General features: G+C 34.8%; 4 protein-coding genes across 5 annotated transcripts; 1 reads left to right on the forward strand and 3 right to left on the reverse strand.

Moving 5' to 3' along the window:
* The first annotated feature begins 1,144 nt into the window (after positions 1-1,144).
* LOC107011933 (pentatricopeptide repeat-containing protein At3g62890-like) lies at positions 1,145-4,650 on the forward strand. Its single transcript, XM_015211626.2, has 2 exons — positions 1,145-4,134; positions 4,208-4,650. Exon 1 carries the CDS (start codon positions 1,340-1,342, stop codon positions 3,725-3,727), a length of 2,388 nt encoding a protein of 795 aa, XP_015067112.1. The 5' UTR covers positions 1,145-1,339; the 3' UTR covers positions 3,728-4,134; positions 4,208-4,650.
* Positions 4,651-5,082: 432 nt separating this feature from the next.
* LOC107011943 (putative pentatricopeptide repeat-containing protein At1g56570) lies at positions 5,083-8,092 on the reverse strand. Its single transcript, XM_015211638.2, has 3 exons — positions 7,155-8,092; positions 6,109-7,011; positions 5,083-5,923 (listed from the first exon to the last, which is right to left on the reverse strand). The coding sequence occupies exons 1-3, from the start codon at positions 7,767-7,769 to the stop codon at positions 5,615-5,617; spliced, it is 1,827 nt and encodes a 608-aa protein (XP_015067124.1). The 5' UTR covers positions 7,770-8,092; the 3' UTR covers positions 5,083-5,614.
* Positions 8,093-8,209: 117 nt separating this feature from the next.
* LOC107008289 (alkaline/neutral invertase A, mitochondrial-like) lies at positions 8,210-14,515 on the reverse strand. The gene is made up of 6 exons (XM_015207264.2): positions 13,355-14,515; positions 12,469-12,628; positions 11,672-11,883; positions 10,685-11,178; positions 9,584-9,632; positions 8,210-8,866 (listed from the first exon to the last, which is right to left on the reverse strand). The coding sequence occupies exons 1-6, from the start codon at positions 14,072-14,074 to the stop codon at positions 8,540-8,542; spliced, it is 1,962 nt and encodes a 653-aa protein (XP_015062750.1). The 5' UTR covers positions 14,075-14,515; the 3' UTR covers positions 8,210-8,539.
* A 1,648-nt stretch (positions 14,516-16,163) lies between these two features.
* On the reverse strand, positions 16,164-22,064 carry LOC107015959 (AP-3 complex subunit mu). 2 transcript variants are annotated; one of them, XM_015216453.2, is made up of 8 exons: positions 21,930-22,064; positions 21,656-21,755; positions 21,382-21,492; positions 20,337-20,426; positions 19,170-19,417; positions 17,645-17,854; positions 16,816-17,023; positions 16,164-16,657 (listed from the first exon to the last, which is right to left on the reverse strand). In XM_015216453.2, the coding sequence occupies exons 1-8, from the start codon at positions 21,962-21,964 to the stop codon at positions 16,412-16,414; spliced, it is 1,248 nt and encodes a 415-aa protein (XP_015071939.1). In that variant the 5' UTR covers positions 21,965-22,064; the 3' UTR covers positions 16,164-16,411. The 2 variants fall into 2 exon arrangements, with proteins under 2 accessions (XP_015071939.1, XP_015072013.1); XM_015216527.2 differs by having other exon boundaries at positions 16,164-16,662.
* Between the last annotated feature and the right edge of the window lie 1,515 nt (positions 22,065-23,579).

The following is a 23,579-nucleotide window of genomic DNA, read 5'->3' on the forward strand; positions in this document are numbered from 1 at the left end:
TTCATATATAGTCTTAATATCATTAAAATATTTGTTAGAATGGAGGTTGATATTATGTTTTTGTAATATATGAGGGAGTGGAAGAGATGAGTCTCTTTTAAAATTTTTGTGCTTTTCGAAAGTTAATTTGACTAAAATTTAAAATTAAATTATATTATAATAATTCTTTATTTTAAACAATTAAGATATTTAAAAATTATATTTAAAGTACTATAAATTATAATATTTTGCATATCGATATGATGCAAATATATCTCGTTTGAACTAAAAAAAAGAAAATCATGACAATTAAAAGTGGTCATAGGAAGTAGAGAGAGATTACTTCACCCGTTCCAATTTACATAGTATCTTTAAAATTTTGAGATTCAAATACTTTATTTCTTATTGTAATTTTTTGTATAATTTTAAGAAGTATCAATTATTATGACTTATACTAGTACATTTTATGTGATTTTTTAAAATATGTTAATTTTACTTTTAAACAGTTAAAAATTTTATCTCTAAATTTACGAAAATAAATAAATTATATGACTCTCGAGATCCGAATTAGTATTATTTTAGTAAGTAATTTTTTTCAAACATAAAAGAAAGACATAATACATATATTAGACTTAAACTTGGTTTCAAATTCTAACTTTGACCTTCAACTTTCATAATGCACAAACAAACACTTTAATTATCCAACTTTTAAATAAATAAACACATGAGTCCTACATGGCAAAATATACGTAGGACACCATGTAGGACGAAAAATAAAATGTAGGATGACATGTAGGACATGTGTGTCTACTTGTTCAACTTTACACAAGTTTAAGTGTCTACTTATGCACGTTCAAAATTAAAGGGCATAAATGTGAATCGACGTTAAATTAAAGGACATATTTATTTATTATGCCCTTNAAACAAACACTTTAACTATCCAACTTTTAAATAAATAAACACATGAGTCCTACATGGCAAAATATACGTAGGACACCATGTAGGACGAAAAATAAAATGTAGGATGACATGTAGGACATGTGTGTCTACTTGTTCAACTTTACACAAGTTTAAGTGTACTTGTGCACGTTCAAAATTAAAGGGCATAAATGTGAATCGACGTTAAATTAAAGGACATATTTATTTATTATGCCCTTAAAAAAAATTGTGATGCAAGTGACCTGTTCTCGCATAATATCAAAGCAAGAAAGGCGCGAAAAACAAACTGAAAAAAACCAAATAGAAATCTCCGATCCTCGGAACTCAATGCTCCGGCAACATCTCCGGTCACCTCAATTTTCCACAATTTATTATAATCCGTAGCTCTTTTGATTACTTTTACAAACAGGGACATAGCTATATGAATTTGACAAAGGTATGTGCCTTTTCACCCTTCAAGTCAAATTTTGTTCAAAGACTCACCTCAAAAACAACCATAAACCTCTCTATATTGGAGGTTCTTCTGCTAAGATGTCAAAATTCCAAGCATTTTGGTCAAATTCTTTCACAAATGATCTCCACTGGGTTCATCAGAGATACCTATGCTGCAAGCAGGATTCTCAAGTTTTCTACTGACTCCCTTTTCATTCACGTCAATTACTCTCATAAAATCTTCGATTACATAGATAATCCAAATGGGTTTATTTGTAATACCATGATGAGAGCTTATTTACAGCGAAACCAGCCTCAAAATACAATTTTTTTGTATAAATCAATGTTGAAAAATAATGTATGTATTGATAATTATACGTTTCCGCTTCTGGTTCAAGCTAGCACAGTTAGATTGTCCGAAGCAGAAGGAAAAGAGTTTCATAATCATGTTATTAAAACGGGTTTTGGACTGGATGTTTATGTTAAGAACACTTTGATTAACATGTATGCTGTCTGTGGAGATTTGGTTGATGCAAGGAAGATGTTTGACGAAAGTCCTGTTCTGGACTCGGTTTCATGGAATTCAATACTGGCAGGTTATGTTCAGGTTGGGAATGTTGATGAGGCAAAAGTAATTTTTGATAAGATGCCTATGAAGAATGTTATTGCATCCAATTCTATGATTGTGTTGTTGGGTAGGTCTGGTAGGATGAGTGAGGCTTGTCAATTATTCGACGAAATGATGCAAAAAGATGTGGTTTCTTGGACTGCTTTAATTTCTTGCTATGAGCAACATGGTATGCACACACAAGCTTTGGATTTGTTTATGCAAATGTGTTCTAATGGCATTTCCATAGATGAGGTTGTTGTGCTGAGTGTGCTGTCTGCATGTGCACACTTGTTGGTTATTCAGACTGGTGAATCAGTGCATGGGTTTGTTATAAGAGTTGGTTTTGAATCATATGTCAACCTTCAAAATGCTTTAATCCATATGTACTCTACCTGTGGAGATGTAATGGCTGCACAAAGATTGTTTGATACAAGTAGTCATCTGGACCAGATCTCTTGGAACTCAATGATCTCTGGCTACTTGAAATGTGGCTCTGTGGAGAAGGCTAGAGAATTATTTGATTCGATGGCTGAGAAGGATGTGGTGTCATGGACTACAATGATTTCTGGTTATGCGCAACATGATCATTTCTCAGAGACTTTAGCACTGTTTCAGGAGATGCTGCATGAGGACAATAAGCCTGATGAAACTACTTTGGTTAGTGTTCTTTCGGCTTGCACCCACTTGTCTGCCCTTGATCAAGGAAAATGGGTTCACGCTTACATACGAAAGAATGGGCTCAAAGTTAATAGCATTCTTGGTACAACTCTTGTTGACATGTACATGAAATGTGGTTGTGTGGAGAATGCATTGGAAGTCTTCAATGGAATGGAAGAAAAAGGGGTGTCTTCTTGGAATGCTTTAATTCTTGGCCTGGCCATGAATGGACAGGTGGAAAGATCACTAGACATGTTTCAGAAGATGAAAGAATGTGGAGTAACCCCTAATGAGGTTACTTTTGTCGCAGTTCTTGGTGCCTGTCGACATATGGGCTTGGTAGATGAGGGCCGCTCCTACTTTAATGCTATGACCACACATTACAATGTTGAACCTAATATCAAGCACTATGGATGCATGGTTGATCTACTTGCTCGCGCAGGGTTGCTCAAAGAAGCTGAGACACTTATTGACAGCATGCCTATAGCTCCCGATGTTGCCACTTGGGGTGCTCTTCTTGGAGCTTGCAGAAAACATGGTAATAGTGAAATGGGGGAGAGAGTTGGAAGGAAGCTACTTGAACTTCTGCCAGATCATGATGGATTTCATGTGTTACTGTCCAACATATATGCCTCAAAGGGTAATTGGGATAGTGTTCTGGATATTAGAGTAGCAATGACGCGGCAGGGGGTTGTTAAAGTTCCTGGCTGCAGTATGATTGAAGCAAATGGCGCTGTTCATGAATTTTTGGCAGGAGACAAGTCTCATTCCCAGATAAATGAAATTGAAGAAATGTTGGCTGAAATGGAAAAACGGTTGAAAATAATGGGCTATGCCCCAGGCACGGATGAGGTTTTACTTGATATTGATGAGGAAGAAAAAGAAAGTACCCTGTTCAGGCATAGTGAAAAGCTTGCAATTGCCTATGGGCTCATTGCTATCGCTCCTCCTACTGTGATAAGAATAATCAAGAACTTGCGAATATGTAGTGATTGTCACGCAGCAGCAAAACTAATATCAAAAGCTTTCGATCGGGAAATTGTGGTGAGGGATCGGCATCGGTTTCATCATTTTAAGGATGGCTCTTGTTCCTGCATGGAATTTTGGTAGCTAATACCCTGTTATTGGCCCTTATGAAGGTTGTTCAACTTGAATGCCTCGATCTTCCTTGCAACATTAACTGGCCAGGGGCCACCATTCATGTATGATCTGTGCATAGGATCCAACAAGGCTATCTCATCTAACATATGGCCAAACCTATATGATAATTCAATCTTCATTTTGTTGATCCTGACCTTGGATATGGATATTAAAGCAAGGGCTCTGATGCTTACACTGTTTTTGGCTCTAAAGCTCTTTCAGTTTTTCACTCCTTCTGTAATTGAGCTCTCATTTTCTTACCGGATCTCTTCACATATTTCAGATTGTGCCATATGATAATCCTAATTAATGAGATTTTGGACTGTAACATAAAAGGAGCTCATTGTCAAAATTTCACTCATTCTTCCAGGACCCAGGTATTTGTATAATCTTGTTATGTGTAGTGACAACTGCAGTGTGATATAGTAATATCAGTATCTCACCATGCAGTAACTGGAAGGTATCTTTACAGTCGACGGACAAAAGGAATTGTAGATGTAATTTCCTTGGACTGAATCGGAGAGATAACCATGGCTTGTTCATTTTTCAGCATACAGAATAAAGGTGATATTTCTATGTTAATTTTGCAGTATGTTGAAGAATTTCAATAGTAGTTAATGAACAAGTTCATGCATATACGGTGGAACCAAATCGGATCGGGCTACCAGTGCAATTATACGGCCAAATATACCAGCAATACTCTAGTAAAACTGCCATGTAACATGATATTCTTATTTCTCAGAATCGTGATTTGTTCTCTCAATAAGATAGAGAATGTGATACAAAGCAGCAAAGAGGGTTTCCATGAACTTGAGCCTATAATTTTAGTATTTCGCTCCCTTCCTAGTTGTATGATGTATTTTATCAACTGGGAAAATGAAGTTGAAATTTTACATCTCTGCCTGCTTACTAAGAGCAAACTATCTGATGGGGGCTAAACTCTCAACCTTGAACATTAGCATAGTATCATCTCTTCTGTTTTGTTGGTTCACCACAACCTATGATTTTACGCAAATGTCACCTATGCACCATTCTGTGTGTTGATCAATGATGCTTCATAACAATGTTGACTGGTGCATGTCGTGAATGATGCTCCACCTTTTCCCTAAACAGTGAGCATTTGCAACTGACTGGATCAGAAACAGTAGCAATTCCAGAATATCCTCCGGACAAGACAATTACTGAACAATCCAAAACCACTTCGATGTACAAGTAGAATGTGTTTCACCTCCTAAAGAATGGTCATACTCAATATACGGATATGAGACTTAGCAATATCACTTGAGCAATTTTCCTCCCAGAATAGCTAAGACAGCACATACAAGTCTCTAAATGATCATATTATTCCTCAAATAATAACAATGTAGTCATGTTGGATCTTCCAAAATATTTTATAAATCAAAAGACACACTGAAGTTCATGATTCATATCTGTTGGTCCATGTTTGGCACCAAGCTGTTTTTGTTTCCAGACATGGAGATGACTAACGAACACAAGCGAATTTCAAGAAGATCACAGAGTTGTTCAATCTTCCCATAATAACAATGTCCCCTCACTGGATCTTCCAGGAGCATTTTAGTATTCAGAAACTTCCCTAGACCGAAAGTTCAGAATAATCAAGAGATAGCTTTCCATGAAATTCAAATGTACTATGTCTGGCAAAGAATGATTTTACTTTGTTACATAACCCACTAGTTCCACAGTATCAACTATTGACTAAAACTGATTGATTGTCCTCCCTCAACTTTCTTCAAAAGACCCCCTCTTGTATAGAATGCAACATGACTTCTGAAGAAAATAAATCACCATGCCAACATATATAACAGCAAGCACTTTGTACCTCATTGCTGTTACTTTTCAAATTCCATCTTCTAAATCATGTACAAAGAAGTCCAAATCAGGAATATATCGTGCGTGTCTCATATGTTCGACCAGGATTTTTACAACTTCATCTACACAATCCATATGTGGACCCATTTTATCTCCAGCAACAAAACTATAGTTCTGATTCTTTATCTCTACTGAACTTCTCCCTGCCTCTTTCTTGGTAGCCATCCTTCTCATCAACTTCCTCATTTTTGCAGAGTCACCCCATTTACCGTCAGCTGCATAGATATTTGACAGAATTACATAAGTTGCTGCAATTTTTGGCTTCAATGCCAACACCTTTCTTATGGCCAGCGTGCCCAAATCTGGATGATTGTGTGCTTTACATGCTCTTAGGAGTGTTCCCCAAACAGATTCATCCGGATCAAATGGCATACTCTCTATCAACTTAAAAGCCTCCTCAACTCTTCCAGCGNTGACAGAATTACATAAGTTGCTGCAATTTTTGGCTTCAATGCCAACACCTTTCTTATGGCCAGCATGCCCAAATCTGGATGATTGTGTGCTTTACATGCTCTTAGGAGTGTTCCCCAAACAGATTCATCGGGATCAAATGGCATACTCTCTATCAACTTAAAAGCCTCCTCAACTCTTCCAGCTCGTCCTAGCAAATCTACTAAACACCCAAAAATCTCCGGATCAGGAGCTATGTTGTAATCATCAACCATTGACATAAAATACCTTACACCTTTATCTACAAGCCCAGCATGACTACATGCATTTAAAACTGCCTCAAATGCTATCCTATCTGGCCTGACTCTAAATTTAACCATCTCTTCAAAAAAGTCAACAGCTTCATTTCCATATCCATGGCTTCCATAACCAATCATCATTGAGGTCCACGAAACCAGATTTTTCATGGGCATTTTATCAAAAATTCTACGTGCACTTCCAATATTTCCAGACTTTGCATACATGTCTATTAAGGCATTGTCCAATTCCAAGTTCCCTCCGAGGCCTCTCTTTAAGATTCTTCCATGAATCTGCTCTCCACAACTCAAAATTGCCAAATTGGCCACAGCTGCTACAATGCTGGAAAATGTGAAGCAATTGGGGCTGAGACCTTCAAGCTCCATATGAGAGTATGTGCTGATAGATACATATGGATCAGACTTCTCATATCCAGCAATCAAAGTGTTCCATGTGATTAAATCCCTTTGAGTCATTTCATGGAAGCATTGCTTTGCATCATTTAAGCTGTTACACCTACAATACATATCTAGAATAGAATTCATTACAGGTAGACTAAAGTCCAATCCATGCTTGGCGATTGCAGCATGAAGTTGCTTCCCATATGTACATGAATGAACCGAGGCACAAGCTCTGACTGCTATTGAAAAGCTAAATGGGTTTGATTCACCCCCTTCCTGTCCATCCAAAAACACACCAAAAAAGCATGAAAAGTTAGAATAAAATTTTTTCTATAACATGTGTATTCAAGAGGATAAAAGTGGCACTACATTGTATATACGTTAACTGGCCTTTTGCCAGGATATATCTAAATACATACCGATAACATTCTTCTAAAAACACTAAGCCCCATATAACCATCACCACGATGAGTATATCCCGCGATTAATGTAGTCCAAGACACATCATTTTTCTCTCTGATCTCCTGAAAAACCGCGGATGCTTCATCCATATTAACACAACACGTAGCATAGACATCCAAGAGTGCATTAGAAACATAAATACTTCCACCCATGCCTTGCTTCATAACCAAACCATGAAGCAAAGCTCCATGAGAGTATGAATTGATCCCTTTACAAGCCTTCAACGTACAAGATAACGTGAACTCGTTGGGGCGCACGTCCGTATACCTCATCATGTCACAGAAAACCACCCAAGCACGTCCATGAAGATTACATGAAGTGTATCCAGAAATCATGGTCGTCCAAGCAACAATATCTCTTTCAGGCATTTCATCGAACAGTGTACGTGCTTCTCTAATCAGACCCCTTTCAAAATAAGATTTGAGTAGACTCGTGGCTAATATAGAAGGAGGCTTGGGTAAAAATGGTGGGTTTGAATGGCGTGGGTCGATTGCAGCACAAAGAAGAGAGTTCTTGATAGTTTGAGGAATTTGAGTACAATGAGTTTGAGAAACTAGCTTTCTTGCATTCATTGCTTAAACATAAATTTAGAATTAACACAAATCGATTTAAGGATGTGCTAGATTACAGAAAGTACAAGTCTTTGATTCATTATGTATAATAGTATAAAAATGTGCTTCATTTGTACAAGTCGCAACTAGTATTCACTGTGTTTGAAGAAGAAGAAGCTGATTATTTTCTAATTTATAAGTCGGAAGTTCAAACTTCTAGTTATGAAGGTTAACCCTTCGATGTTTAGCTGTTCTTTAATAATTTTGATAAAATAACCCTGGTTAAATCACGGGAAAACTCCAATAAATTTCATAAAAATTTGAATTGATAAAGGTTTGAAGTCCACGAATCATTCATGAAGCTGCAACAGATTTTCCCACTTAAATTGTTGAAGTTTTAACTCCCATTTAGACTTTTAATCTTAAAAGGTTCCAGCATATAAAGAGCTTAAGGAAAAATGAAAATATCAATCATAAAGGAACATTAAAAACTCATTCCAATTCATCTTACACAAAGTACAACATACCAATCATCGTAGTATAATTTATATACAGACTAATTCCTGTTATGAAGGCCTTAAGTGAACTTGGCTTCATTTCCTAAGTTGATGTACTATAACAATTGATTGGCGTATAAAAACAATGGTAATTCCATAATGCTGTGTGAAAAACTATGTCTTCTTTTCTTTATGTCTTGAGGTTGAAAAAACCCTCCAGACAAAAACCCTTATCCTACCTATTTCCTGTACATGTAAATGAGTTAAAACTCTGAAAGAATGATTGGTTATAACTCATACAAGGATTTGAGACTTGGCCGCGCCACGTGAGCACTTTTTCCTTCCAGATTTCTTAAGAGCACAGACACAAATCTCAAGAAGATCATAGTCTTCTTCCCAGAATAGCAAGGAAGCTGTCTCTGGATTTTCCAACAGCATTTTCGATGTCAGAAAACCAGCTATAGTCCATGTTTGGTAAAGCCGCGCTTGCTTTCCTGTAAATTTACCATACCTGGTATCATAATATTCAGGCCACTGATCCACCCCTAGCCTTTTCTCAGCTGAATCGACTGCCTTTTTAGCCAGGTCAAGCCTATTCATCTTGATGCATGCCAGCGTGAACTGAATGAATACAAAGGGCAACATCATAAAACAGCAAAGGTAGGAGCAAGCTAGCGATGTTTGTTAAGCTAACATTACTTTATCATCATAAACAATAATTCAGAAACCAACTAACTAATGAAAACTACGAAACAAACAGTAATAGGAGAAAATCAATGCGTATGGCCTTGTGGCACATTTCCAAATCCATTTATAAATATTCATTATAGATTTCAGTCATCCTTTAAAATTCAGCAGCTATATCATCTTAAATAAATCAAGAGTAAAAGAGAACGTCTAATCTGATTCTTTTTTTTCATTCAATAAGTTTAAGTTGCTTCTTCAGTCTGCCGAGTGGGTACAGGTTATGGAGAATTTAGTTTTCCATATAATTCCGTGGTTGAAATTTACTAGGACAAAACTAAGATCACTTTTCAATTACCTATTTATCCAGAACAATTGCAATTGTCATAAAAAGATAGAACATTTATAAGCTTATCAGATTACTGCTCAGCCTCCTAGCACTCCAAAGACAATAAAAATACTGGCAGAGAGATGAAATTATTGCATTGTAGTTAAACTATGTAAGGGACATCAATCAAATGAATTCAGTGGAATGAACATAAAATCATTAAATGAGTTAAGAAAATAAAATCATTTCAAATTCTGACTGCAGGAAGAAAGAGATATCATTAAGAGAAAATCACCAATCAACACGACAAGAGAATGAGACCTTACCTGCCAGAGAAGAGTTGGCCAAGAACCCCCATTATGATATGACCAAGGCCTGCAACAGTGAATTTGGAAAGATGAGTAACTTTGACTCCTTAAATGCCCAAAGATAACACATTATGTAAACGGGTCTTGCTATCATGTAGTAGGATATCATTGTACCCACTTCTAATATACCAAAACTAACCCTGCCAATCCTTATTACCCAGTTACATAGCTGGGACTTTATTTTGTCTTTTCACTTAAATTCACAATTACCCATCTCCCGCCTTCTACAGACCCTTCCTCAATTAAGGTTTGCGTACATCCTAACCTCTTCAAACTCCACTTGTGGGATAACATTGGGTATATTGTTGTATTTCTCAACGTTTGAGCTCTCAAATACCATGAATAAAGAGAAATATTCAAGATTAGAAGTTGATTAGGGAAGAGAATTTTTAATATATACGAAAAGTTCATTCTGAAGAATAAATTGGAAAACTGAAGAGGATGAGCGTATTTATGAATCATATTTTCTGTGATGTTTAAGACTCAAGAATGTAGTCAGCCACTTAACCAGTCTGATCACTTTCAGAATCTTCAAATCAAGTTGGAGAAACAGGAAAAAAAAAGGTCTTAACCATAAATGTACAATTAACAAGAACTATTTTTACTACTCACAAAAATATGCTAAGAACGCATCTTCTCACAAAAAAATTTCTATATCTTCACTTAATTCTGTCTTTAAAAAGAAAGTTAATCATTTCTCATATTCTCTTTTCAGGAAGTTACTCAAATAGAGAGATTACTCACAAGTTCAATATGAAAGAGAAAGGAGTTTATCTGTTGTCTTGAAGTTGCATTTCTATCTTGTAAAATTTGGAAAACTCATGGATGAGAGAGAGAAGATTAACACAGAAGGAGACGGTAGATGGAAGGGGAAAACGAAGCACGTTTAGTTTTTTAATTGAAAGACCAAAAGGCCCTGATAATTGTTGTGTTCTTAAATGACTATTGAGGGAGTTAAATTAAAAGAAGGTACAATGCTAATCTGCAACTCTCAGTAGGTTAGCAAGACCCTACACGCACATTTATATAAATACATGTATGTATAAAGAGAGAGCTCACGTATTCTTAGGGTCGCTACCAGTGATTATACGCCAATCTTCAGACTCCAGAGCTGGGTAACATATCTTAAGGGGCATAAGACCCACAAGATCATACCACTTTGCTTCAATCAGATTCAGGATAGCCTCATTCTGTTTTGGGGTACTCAAAGATGACACAATGGACCACAGATTTCCAAGTGTGAAGAATCTAAAGTCCATGTGGGCAGGTTGTAAATTGCCAATAAGATAACCACCTTCCTCAGGAATCCAGTCCATCAACCAATGAGGGATTTGTTCAGGGTAGATGTTGAATTTGTTAGTGGCTTCAGTGGAATACTCCTCTGTCTTATATCGATATATTTCATTTATCTTTTTCATATCAACCCAATAATATTCTCTAATGTGAAATGACAATGCACTAAGTCTGTTGTTTATGGCATTCACCAAATTCTTGGATCCTTCATCCAAAGAAAGCAGCTCACGGGAGCATCTAAGTGCTGAGTAAAATAATGCCTGCAACATCAAACAATCCCAGAAAAGATCAAAGGGAGAATCATAGAAGGAAAACAATGATAGCACTTCAGATCACTCGCTAAAAATGTGCAACCCAGAAACATAGAATAAATTATAAACATTGTTACTTTTTATTTGGTAAAGCCACTCCCCTAAATACCTACCTCATTACTGGAGGTTGAAGGATCCTACCGACTAGCTATCAACACTTGCCAACATAGAATAAAAATATTAATCTTATGCCACCCTCTCCTACTGTGTGAAGTTAAGGAAAGATCAAGTTCCAAAGTTCATACAGTTCAGCTATCACCAAATTCTGATTCACTGTAATATCCTAGCAAAAGGGGCTTCTATCAAATAAGCATACACCAATGTCAGCATATAAGGTCAAGGAAAGACTCACAAGATGAACTTGAAATATATATTAAACTCAAAAAGAGGAACAGGCTACGCCACTTGAACATTCAAAGGATAATTGGCAGTATCAACTTACTTGAATCTCAAGTGGATGTCCATGAATACCCATCCGCCTATCTATCATGCAGGAACCATCAGTGACTAGCAAAGAAGGGAACATATCAAACCCATCAGACAAACACAGGTTTATTATCAGCTTTATGCCAGTCTGTACATCCACTCTTTCTTGTAATCCATAGTCACCGGTGATCTTCCCATAAGCTCTCAACAAGATAATCCACCACAAGCCTGAAAAAGTCACAATTTGAGATCTTTAAATATTCATTTAAGGGATGGAGCTAAAGTTACAAACTTTTGTGATTATTCTTTTCTTGATCAATTTTCTTTCCTTACAGTTATTTATTTTTCTACAGGACATCCTAAAAAGAAATAAATAATAAACTATAACTGTGAACTCCCTCTTCACTAGTGATAAACTCATAAACACTTATGCAGACTAGAATCAATTAACCTAGATTCTCTCTTCTTACATTTTTTTAAAAGGTAAGTATTAATACTCTCTTCTTACATTCAACAACCAATTTCCTATATTGGTCTATTCCACATTGGCATTCACTTGCCATTTTTATCAAGGTGTACAAATGTAACAGTATATTGCTCTCAAGGAAAAGTTCTAAGGTAATTTATACAATAAGTGAACCTGAGAAAAGTTCTCCTCTTTCTAAGACAACTTTTTCTTTAACTGATCAAGTAACTAATAGTTCCCAAATGTTCAATCATTAGTTAATAAACAATAAGGTTGGATTCTCCTGTGAATGACCAGACATTATGGGACTTACTATTAAATGAAGGGAATGAAAAGTAAACACACACCTGAGTCAACAGGTGCTACACGGCCAATAGCTGACTCCCCAAAATCTGGGTCTAGAACTTCTTCATATTTGTTATCATCGAGAGGCACTGTTCTGACTTTAAAACTTGCGGGCATCAATCCTTGCCCTGGACTGTAACAGTCCACAGTTTTCTCCCAACTCTAAATTACAGAAACCAACAGTTGTCAATTCATTTACAGTAAATCAATAACCCAAACCAATATCTACTCAAACACAGGAAAAATGGGAAGGAAAAACATGTGTCCAACCAACAACAAAAATAGTTTATCTGAAGATGCATCAATGGAAGATCTAAACAAAAATATATGTAGCTAATCATGCGATCACATAACAACAATACTATAATAGCTGATGCTATTATTGCTACCGGATGAAGGGATATATGGTTGAATTTACAAGATAAACATGGAACTCCTTTTTAAAAGATCAATTCTGCAGTCTCCACCAAATAAGGATTCAATAACGAATCTCAGAGAAGCAAATCATATACAGTCCTGATCTCACACTTACCTCGAGTATTTAGGAAAAACCAAAAAGTTCAGCCACATCACCGACCCCTCTCTCCAAAAAACAGAAAGCATTATCAATTCTAAGTCCTACTGGTACATGTGAGACCTTTTCAGTGTTTTACTGTCGAAAGTAGGCAAAGGCGAGATAAACAATAAAGCTTCCACAACAGCACATCTNTGGTACATGTGAGACCTTTTCAGTGTTTTACTGTCGAAAGTAGGCAAAGGCGAGATAAACAATACTAATAATTATGTGAATCTAAAGCTTCCACAACAGCACATCCNAACAGCACATCTAATTGGTAGAAGCAGAAATTTAATACCACAAGCAAGTAATTTTTCAAAGCAGAAGACTACCTGCAATTGGAGAGTGTGAAGTAGGAAGTTCCTAACAATCTCTTTCTCCCCCTTGAGTAAAAAAGCGAGGGCGGAAGGAATAAAATCCCTAATAAATACTTGATCATAATTCAATGGCAATTTATCATTAGGATCATTAGCAGCAAGAGTCCCTATAGGGCTCCCACAATATTTAACAACAGCATTCTCCAACAACTTCCATGCTTCCTTCACCGTCTGTGACTCCTCACCCTCTTTCACGCTCTCAACTTTCTCATGTTGACCAGTTGCAGCATGTTCATCTAAATCAGCATTTTCCAACCCCAATGGCTTCTTCGCATTGAAACCTCCTTGAACATAAATCCTTTCAAAATTCTTGTCATTATTAACACGGGTTTTCTCAATGGAAGTTGAATGATTCCTAAAGTCAGATGCAACACTAGCAATAACACGGAAACCTCTCTTTGAGGCCCCAATCGGGTTAATGCCATTACAATTTCTTGAAAAAACCCTAGATTGACCACAAGATGAATTTCGCATAACACAAAACAACTTCTGGGTCCGATTGATAATCCTTCCATTGCCCAAAATACGAGATGGGTAGCTATAAAAATCACATTTTTGCCTGAAATTAGACAAATTATGGGTCTTCTTGACTGGAAGACCCAGAAAAGAATTGCTTCTACATGGTATTAAAATTCGACAACAAGGAGTCATAGTTATCAAATTGATTGATTTCATACAGTAAATTATCCAAAATTTGGCAAATATAAGGCTTGCAAGAAAGTAGTTAAAAAGTTTGTTGATGTTGTATTAATGTATTGTGTTATGAATAGATTTTTGTGATGAACAATATTTGAATCAGCAAACATATAGAGGGAAAAGAGAAAATCTTGGGATAAGATAAAAAAAAAAAGAGAGATTCAATTTTGGGAAATAGAGAAAAAAAAAATGATTCGTGGAAAGTTTGAAGAACTTTGGAAAGTGGGAATGGCTATTTCAGATGTAGAGAGTTATTTATAGCCGCCAGCGTTGTGATGGAAGAAATTCATTTTTCTTTTTTCTATTTCGACCACTAGAAAATACGATTTTAGAAAAAGGAAACATATAAAACCAAAAATAGGATGAAAAAGTTTCTTGTCACTATTGCTAGTTTTGGAAAAGAAAGGCAGCAGGAGAATTTTCAATTTTTATTTTTTGAAGTGTTAAACTAGGAATAATGAAGATATTTAGGATAACGTGAAGTGATTTAATAAAATGAGAAAAGTAAAGTTGAAATTATTTGGGATATAAAGATGGGAAGCATAGATGTCAGGTGAGAGGTTGATAAGGATCGGTGAAAAGGTGTTGGGGAGATGAATAGAGAGGACGATGTGCATTTTGAGTTGGTCATAACCTTAAAAAGATTTGAAAATTGCAAATTAGAGTAGAACTTGATAATTATTAGATGTTTTCTCATTTTCTTGGGGGTATGATAGGGGTAATCATATTGGTACCAACTCTCATACAAATAGTATTTATTGATACTATTCTTGTAGTTTCTAGTTCGTTGATTGTTATAAATATTTATTTTTTTCGTGTTTTATTTATCACACTTATTGGTTGTTGTTATTGTTCTTTAATTGTTATCGCTTTCATTTTAATTTTTTTCAAACAACTTTGAGATGTTTAGAAAGCAAAAAGCCTATCACAAACAATCTTTTTTGTCTTTACAATTTACAAGATAATGATAAAATCTATGCACATTATAATCCTTGTAAAATTATATTGCATATGTTATTATCTAAATATAGATTTGTTACAAATATTTTAAATTCAAAGTAGTTATTTTCGCTCTAAATTGCTCACAATTTAAAACCAATTTCATTTTGTATTAATATTTAAAAACAAATTCAATTTTCAAATATCATATTTAATTTGAAAATAAATACTATATCTTCTTCCAAATTTCACTTTTTTTTCTTCACTTAATTATTAAAGATACTCCATGAAGAACTCCTTAATTAGTTGGGAGCGCTCCCTGACATAAGTCTTGCATGATTGAATTTGGATTATCTAATCCGTTAGTAAAGACACATGCTTCTATAATTAATAATAATTACTCATAATTTGTTTATACATTTGGAAATTTTATACCTTACAGCTAACAAATTAACCAACCCAGTCATTTTTTTTTAAAAAAAAAAAAACCGTTAGTTCTTAATTTAGGGAAATACTATAAAAGAAAATGTTCACGACAAGAAAAGCAAAGATAAAACGTAAGGAGCTGCCCATGGAATTTTCCACTTTGCACAAACGGTCAATTTTAGAAGCCAAGTTGCAAAATTGTGTAACTTCTCCAGTATATTTGTCATTTGAGATAAGAATAGGTGACGTGCAAATAAGTAATTTTCGATCCATTTTTTTTTCATAGGAAAATACAATCAAAACGTGTGGGAAATATGGGACATGACTTGTTGAAACAAAAGCAACGTACGTAGGAAAAAAAACAAATTCAAGAAAAACAGACAAGTGCTGGTGACCCACTAATTTAATTATAGAGTTGTTATCCACAAAGGATATGGTATGGCCCTCACAGGAATTCAATTCATGTCCACTCATAATTTGCAACAATGACAAAAATGTGTAAAAGATGGATGAGTTTTTGTATTAACTTTTTGAAGTAAATTCATTTATAATCACAGCTAAAAAAGTTCAATTTCCAAAAACTGATGTTAAGTTTGATAACTAAAGACAAGCTTCCAAATAATCCTGCTATTGGCACCAAAAAAGGAGAGGAAAGAGGAGTCCAAATGATCCAACTTGCCTTTTCTACATGTACAAATTTAGGTTTAAAAGAAATGGGAATATTGAACACAAGCAAAGCAAAAAAATCCATGTCGCAGTATCTTATGAAGCAATGATCAATTCAAAACATGATGAAAAATCTTTCTGAAATAGTCTGATTTTTTTCACATTGGATAAAAGATCATGTAAGAATAAAGATTCTAATATTGGCATCTATCATACAGAGCACTCTTCAACAGTCTCAAGCAACATCAAAGCTCTGAAATTTAAGGTCAAGAAACCATAATATAATTATGACCTGACTTCATATTGCCCAGACCTGGTTAGAGCTCGAAATCCTTTATATGGTCGGGTAGGTAGATTCTTGAAATCAAGTTTTTCTATTTTCAAACCTGAGAGTGCAACACCCATAATTTTGAATCCCACAAGAAATGTAGGGAATACATGAAGCCGCTCAACTCCTGTTTCCAACACTAATGTTCCAGTCATTGAAGGAGTTTTGTCTTTGGGCATCCGACCAATGGACCAAGTGCATGTCTGCACTAATAAATCAACATATCAAGACAAAACTAGAAAAGTTTGCAGATTAAGGCCGCCTCTATCACATAAATGTTCCTGTTATTTTGCGGTAGGGCTAGAAGTATCTTCATTCATTTACTTCTGCTTAACTGCCAGACACAAGCATTACTACGTACCTTGTTGGAAAGGATGTTTACTGTTCCATAATTTGATGTAAGATCTGCAGATAAAACGCGAGGGGGTAGTTGAAATTGAACGTTTATATCATCAATTGCCTTCCCAGGATCATTGCGTATCCCAACTAACAAGCTAATACGACATGTCCCTGAGTCTGAAGTAATTTGTGGCTTTACATATATAGGGGTGCTCTTCAACTTCTTTATTCTGCATGGTGTAGATTAGAGAGGGAGAAAAAAAGTTTAGACAAGATAAACGCTGCAAAGAAGTGAACTCTTTAATGCAATCCTACAGTGAACACACATGCTTGGTTTACAATTTGCCATTTCTTGTAATTCATGTTTGGTGGATGCACATTGTAGTTTCACAATCCACACATAACCCCATCAACAATGGATCAACTGCCACTACTTGTGAGTGAATATATCTCATTAAATAGTGGTTATCGGAAAAAGACATACCTTTCCTTCTGAAAATACAGTGCCTTTATAAATACTTCAGGTTTCATTATGCATGCATTGACAGTTCAACTTTCGTTATTGGAAGGAGCAAGCTAGCAGCATGAAATTTAGTCGGAGTTTCAATATTGACAAATATTTTCTTTTCGTCAAAAAGATTTTTTTTTTTGCTGGGTTGACCCTCCTTACCAAGCAAGGAAGGGGTTAATTCTATGGGTTCCAGTATCAGAGGGAATAAATAGAAGATAACTCTATGATGTACAAGTACATACCAAATGTAAGCACAAGATTAAAGTACTTTTTACATAAAGTCAAAACCACCAAATTTTGATCATGAGTGGAGGCAACTGCACTAGTTAACACCACAAACCTGTAGCTCATGAGCTTGAATTGTCCATCAGGAGGAACAAAAGACAGAATTTGGTTTGATTCCCATGGTCGTAGACGAACACAAGGATGGAATCTTACATCATTCAGGATGGAAGTATTTGCAAATGAAAGGGTAAGATCAGGAAGACCAGAAAGATGAGAATTCACTTGAACTTCACCACAGATCTCACATTTCACCAGAACCCCGTCTCTGAGAAGCATAAAACAATTAGAATCAGAAGCCTTTAGGTAATTGGCTATTCCTGTAAACCCTAGTTCAAGCATATAACAAATAAGAAAAAGATGCTCCAATGGTCAAGTGTATTCAGACTTAGAACCCCCAATTTAGAAAAGCAATCCATTATTCGGCATATCGTGATCATGAGTGAAGAAGAAAACAAAATCAATTTGGTCACGGCAAAGAGAAGAATGTGGCATGGAAAAAGTCAGGTCTTCTGGGCAGATTCCACTATCCGCCTTAGGTGCAGTTACATTGCCCATAAAAGAGAAAGGAATGTGCCGCGTGTTTTATGTGAAGAGAAGTTTGTTCAGAAAAGCAATTAAGAAACTCTTATTTGTCCTGCAAATATCACAGAACATACAAGAAATGGATTTCTTTTTCCTTCATTTTACTTCACGGCAGTCTTCAAGAAGTTCAGTTTCTAGCAACTTTCTTGAAAATTCAGAGGAAGTCTTGGAATTCTCTTTTGTATATATATAATGGTCTAGGGTTCACCTTTATAATACAACAGATTGATAGAAAGGAAATGCTCATCGAAACAATATAAGAAATGTAACTTATATACTTTGACAAGCACACATATACATGTGTATGCATACTATAATACACTTCAATTCTCAAGGATGCTGCCAAATTCCCCTGAAGAAGCCATTTGCACTAGTGCACAAAAGCATGCCTTTTATGTGCCATGAAGCAGATCATAACTCTATGGCTCCCGCTGACGGTTGACTCCACATCGAAATAGTTTAAACTTTACGCATAATGGAGAATTGAATACTAAACTACTTAAACATTTATCTTGATAGAACAAAGATGACGTCAAAGTTAATTTGAATGGTTAGATGAATTTGAACCCTCAAAAATGGTATAATATAATAATAGAAAAGTGTGGAACATTTTGAGATATTACCTAGTAGAAAAATGTCACATGAATTGAAATAGTGGAAAGAGTTCATAGGTAACAAGGAAAGAAAAAAGTGTTACCTTCAAAATTAACCTGCGCCAGTTTTCACACTATCCTTTTAAGATCACTCTTTGATTCTTGAAATCTTAACCTCTAGATGTTTTTATGTGAGATTTTAACCTCTAGGGTATACCCGAGATTGCTTCAAAGTAGCATATCATTATGTTTACCCTTCACCCCTTGTGATACAATGGGTTACGTCATGTCAAACTTAAAAGTTTGATGATAAATATAAGATTTTAAAGATATTAATAGACAGATTCTCACATACTGAGAAATAAGGAGCTGCAAATGGAGGTTAAGTGATAGTAAGATATAAACCTATTTATAGTAGCATCCATTTCTTCAACTAAATCAACATAAACTTCATTGCTTGAATGCTTCAGGTCTGTTTTTCTCCAAGGAACACAAGATCCTGTAGCACCTGGAAGTGTGTTGCTCATGTTGGAAGTGTTACCAGTCACAACACTCAATACTTTGCTTACGATATTTGGAGGAGCTATCATTTCCCTTAGTATATTAGGTTCTGTAGTAAGAGGGAAACCATTGTCTATCATCTCATCCAAAAGCTGCACATCAAACAAATGTTAAGGCCATAGTCAATTTGAAGTCCACCAGCATATAATTAGTGTGTCGAAGGAAATTTAACAAGACAGTTTGGGAGGAAAATCTTCCTCATTCTGTGTCCACAGAAGTTTTAGTTCTCTCTACTTTGGCTGAAGTTCTTAGAAGAATCCAACACCTGTTTAGAGTTCTGTCCCACGGCAATTTTTTATTAAGCTATTCTTTGAAGTCTCAAGGATCTACCAGATATTTCAAGCTTCACTAAATGGAACATCTCACAGCAGGCAGGGCCATAGCTCATAGGGGGATTTGGAAGGAAAGAAAAGCCAGCTTTATGCAGTGTTCAGCATGTTAGCAGTCACCTAGTGTATTTGGCCTAAAGCGATGAGCGAGCATTCAGAATTTGGCAGGTTCTTCTTTTTTCTTTTTAGAACTGCCTCTTTTGTGCATCAATAAATATCATGGTAACAGGATCTACATTTGCACTGGTAGTTGGTCAACTGGTAATTTCGGCCAAAAGCCAACAAAAGTTTTGGGGTGGAAAAATTAATACAAAAACTGTACAGGAACATGTCAATAGTATAGGTTAACAGAAAACATTTGTGATTGCACTAAAGTATGTGAATAAACAATTAGTAGGAAAGAATTGACAAGGAAAAAGAAGAAAAAGAAAAGGGAGTTGAGAAATTCAACCAAATCACTCTATAGAATCTGACTGTACATTGTGATGGAACTGAAAGTACAGCTTGTTTAACAACTTCTTACTTTGATGGTTTTTAAAAGGTTCAACTTAGCCTGGTTAGCATCATTCCAAGCTTCCTAACAAAATCCCTTCTTTTTTTTTTGGGGGGTAAGAAAAGTATCCTAACAAAATATATTTTGCAGCAAGCAATTCCAAAAAAAGAGCTTGGAGATGTCAAATACCTCATATACAATCACAAAATTATCCTTTATCAAATCTTCATTCAACCCTCCAAGATATTCTGACAGGACATCAGCTACTCTGCACAAGAACTAGAAATTAAATAGTTAAATTATCAATAAGGCCCTTATTTGCAGAGATGATACAGAGGTTCAAAGTTAATAAGCAAACTGAAGTAGCCAACTAGCCTCCCTGTGTTCACCTAGCAGCAAAAGACTACAATAGCTAGAACTAGAACTTTGACATATCAATTCAATGAATCAGTTAGCAGAAAAAGCTTAACTGCCAGGTGCAAGGGCTTCCAATAGTATGACTGGACTCTTACAGATCTAATCCATGTAACCAATAAGAAAAGCCCACAAGGGCATACCTACTATGGCGACAGCAAATATAAGGTTGTAATGAACTCTACTACGACAAAAACACATCTAACATACATTTATAAATTGTGGATGAAGGGGGCTCTACACCATAATTTGTTTGCCTTCCGCTAACCAATTACTATAACATACTAGTGTAAATAATCTTGAGAGTCACACATTAAAGGGTCCTTCTCTTCTGATAACCACAAAATTCCGTGAGTTAGCTGGTCCAATACCGGTTAGCTCACAGGTCAAAACTGGGGGAGTATCCGCCACACTATTTTACTCCACTTACGTACCATGCTCCTATCATTTTGATGACCAACATACCATGCTCCTATTCAGCGGCTAGGTTCAAACTCACATCCGAGTTGCATCCTTCTCACTGAATCAAAGCCCAGGGCCCAAAATGCTATGTTTTTATCTCAAATCCTTCAATATCCTCTGGACATACTAATCAAATAGAATACTTTCAGTTGAGATTGAAAGCAATTTAACTGTCGCAGTATGCTAGGATGTTCAAATTTTAAATTGGTAAGAATTACAAGAGGCATCACCATTTGACATATTCTGGTCAGGTGTTTAGTAGTTCCAAGACAATTCCATTAAACCCATCTTGTCTCATAATCTTATTTAAGAAGAAACCAATCCAGCAGCAACAACATAAAATAACCAAGTGTATTACCTCAATTGCCATTAAAGGTGGCATTTCCACTTGGGTGCACGCCAAGAAGGTAACTCCTTCACGATTAACTTGGAAAAGGTAATGCGTTGGTGAAGCAATCACCGGTAAATGCTGCAACAAGCCAAAACTTTTTTCAAGATAAAGTTTCAAACTTGGTCAAGCAAAAAAACCGTCATACGTAAATTCAAGATCAAGAATCTTGATTTTCTCTATACAATCAGTTTTATAGCAACTTTAACTATAACGTTGGAACAAATTACTGTTATGCCCCTACCTTGAAGGAATCACCTTGAGCAATTGACTGATCCCAAAACCAGGAACATATTGCCCTATCAACCCAGTGTCCAGTAAGCTGTTTTTCCAGCATCACTTCCCTACAGGGACATTGAATTACACAGATCTTCAGTAACAAACTTCAAATAAAATGCCCAGTGATTCAATATCCCAATAAATACAAATTAAAATGTAAAGAACCCCTTTTTCAATTACGATGAATATGAATTTGACGGAAATTAAGAAGAAGAAGAAGAAACAGAAGGGAAGGATACCCGGAATCGGAGAGTAGAAAAATGCATTGCAACATAACTTTGCTTTCTTTACTCTGAAATGGAGTTGGAACCAATTCACCTCTCTTCTTTCTCTTCCGATATCATTATTCTTATTTCCTAATTAAATAAATAATCAAAAAGTTTAATATGGAAAAAAAGAAAAATAGAAAAATGACAAAAAAAGGTCCCTTATTTTGTTAATATATCAAAATAATCCCTTATGTATTAATACAACAGTTTTGATCCTGTAAGTTTGCACTTTACATGAGTTTTTGTTTCGATACTATGTAAAATGTTAAAGATAATAGGTCAAAAAAATTTTTGAATTATAGAAAAAAGTTTTAAAATATCCTTCATCTAAAAATATTCTTTCATTCATCTTTTTGACTCACTTATATCCTTGAAATTAATAATTTTCTCTTTATTTTTTATTTTAAAAAATTATTTATTACGTATCATTCTTCTATTGGATAGTATAAAGAGCCCACCTCAATTAGATTATTTACCATTATTTATTCAAATCATAACAATATACTTCTTCAAGATCCTTTTTTTTAAGAAAAATATTATAATATTTTATAATTCATTTATTTTTAAAATCCAACTCCTCTCCATTTTTTCAATTTTTTACATGGATTGAAGACCCATGACAAAAGAAAAAATTAACGACTAATACTTAATTAATTAAACAAGATTCTAAAGATGATATAGATGACTAATATTTTATAAAAAAATTATTATTTCATACTCATAACAATAAATTATTTTATCCACAAATACATTATATATATTTTTCGCTATTTTCCTACTAAAATTTTTCCTATGGCTAGGACCATCCATTTGTTTTTTTTCTTTCATCTTTTTTAATGAGTTAATCATTTAAATAAAATTGTTCGTGAAACTTTTTCTTTAAAAAGTAGTTATCACATATTAGCAAAAATACTTGAGTTAAACATTCTTTTTATTTATTTACTTTTAAAAAGGAAGATAGATATTGTGGCACTACTAATAATTTTTATAATATATTAATTATTTTAAAAAAAACTTTTTTAAAAAATAAATAAATTAGAGAAATACAAAAATTATTAGATTTTTTTAGAAAAATTGGGGTCTTGATGAGGTACATATATTTTATATTTAAATAGATTATGGGAAAATAATTAATAGAGATGAGATGTTATTTTACCTAATAAGAAAATGACATATAATAAATATTTTTTTAAAAAAATTTTTTTAGTTGTATGTAGGTATAAGTTAGTCAAAAAAGTGAATGAAATGGTATAAGTGAGGCAAAAAGGTGAATGAAAGGATATATTCGAGCCAAAAAGGTGAATGTAAGGATATTTTTAGATCAAACACGAATAAAGGATATTTTTAGATTTTTTCTTATAGTTCAAGGATAGTTTTGACCCTTTTTTGAATGTTAAATTAAGTGTTGAACTTAATTCATCCCAAAAATTAATTCAAAGAAAAGGATTTCTCAAACCTTATTATTAGGACTGAGTCGATTCATCTCATTATGCATGTTTTTGACGTTCCTTTAACAAATCATAATTGTACTTTTAACACTATTTACATTTTGTCTTAATATAATAGTTAACAATGTGTATGTTCTACGTATTATTTAATGAAAAATTTAAAAATTGTAGA

The sequence above is a fragment of the Solanum pennellii genome, chromosome 1, assembly GCF_001406875.1.
Source record: "Solanum pennellii chromosome 1, SPENNV200".
NCBI lineage: Eukaryota > Viridiplantae > Streptophyta > Magnoliopsida > Solanales > Solanaceae > Solanum > Solanum pennellii.

Coding starts and splice junctions, on each gene's coding strand:
- LOC107008289 (XM_015207264.2), bottom strand. CDS start 14,074: ATGAAATCAATCAATTTGATAACTATGACTCCTTGTTGTCGAATTTTA. Junction 11,884..12,468: donor TGTAGCACCTGTTGACTCAG/GTGTGTGTTTAC, acceptor TGACTTTTTCAG/GCTTGTGGTGGATTATCTTG. Junction 8,867..9,583: donor GGCCAACTCTTCTCTGGCAG/GTAAGGTCTCAT, acceptor GTATTCATTCAG/TTCACGCTGGCATGCATCAA.
- LOC107011933 (XM_015211626.2), top strand. CDS start 1,340: ATGAATTTGACAAAGGTATGTGCCTTTTCACCCTTCAAGTCAAATTTT.
- LOC107011943 (XM_015211638.2), bottom strand. CDS start 7,769: ATGAATGCAAGAAAGCTAGTTTCTCAAACTCATTGTACTCAAATTCCT. Junction 7,012..7,154: donor TTTTTAGAAGAATGTTATCG/GTATGTATTTAG, acceptor TTGGATGGACAG/GAAGGGGGTGAATCAAACCC. Junction 5,924..6,108: donor GCATGCTGGCCATAAGAAAG/GTGTTGGCATTG, acceptor GCCATAAGAAAG/GTGTTGGCATTGAAGCCAAA.
- LOC107015959 (XM_015216453.2), bottom strand. CDS start 21,964: ATGTTGCAATGCATTTTTCTACTCTCCGATTCCGG. Junction 17,024..17,644: donor TTCAAGCTCATGAGCTACAG/GTTTGTGGTGTT, acceptor TACACCATGCAG/AATAAAGAAGTTGAAGAGCA. Junction 16,658..16,815: donor TAAACATCCTTTCCAACAAG/GTACGTAGTAAT, acceptor TTATTAGTGCAG/ACATGCACTTGGTCCATTGG.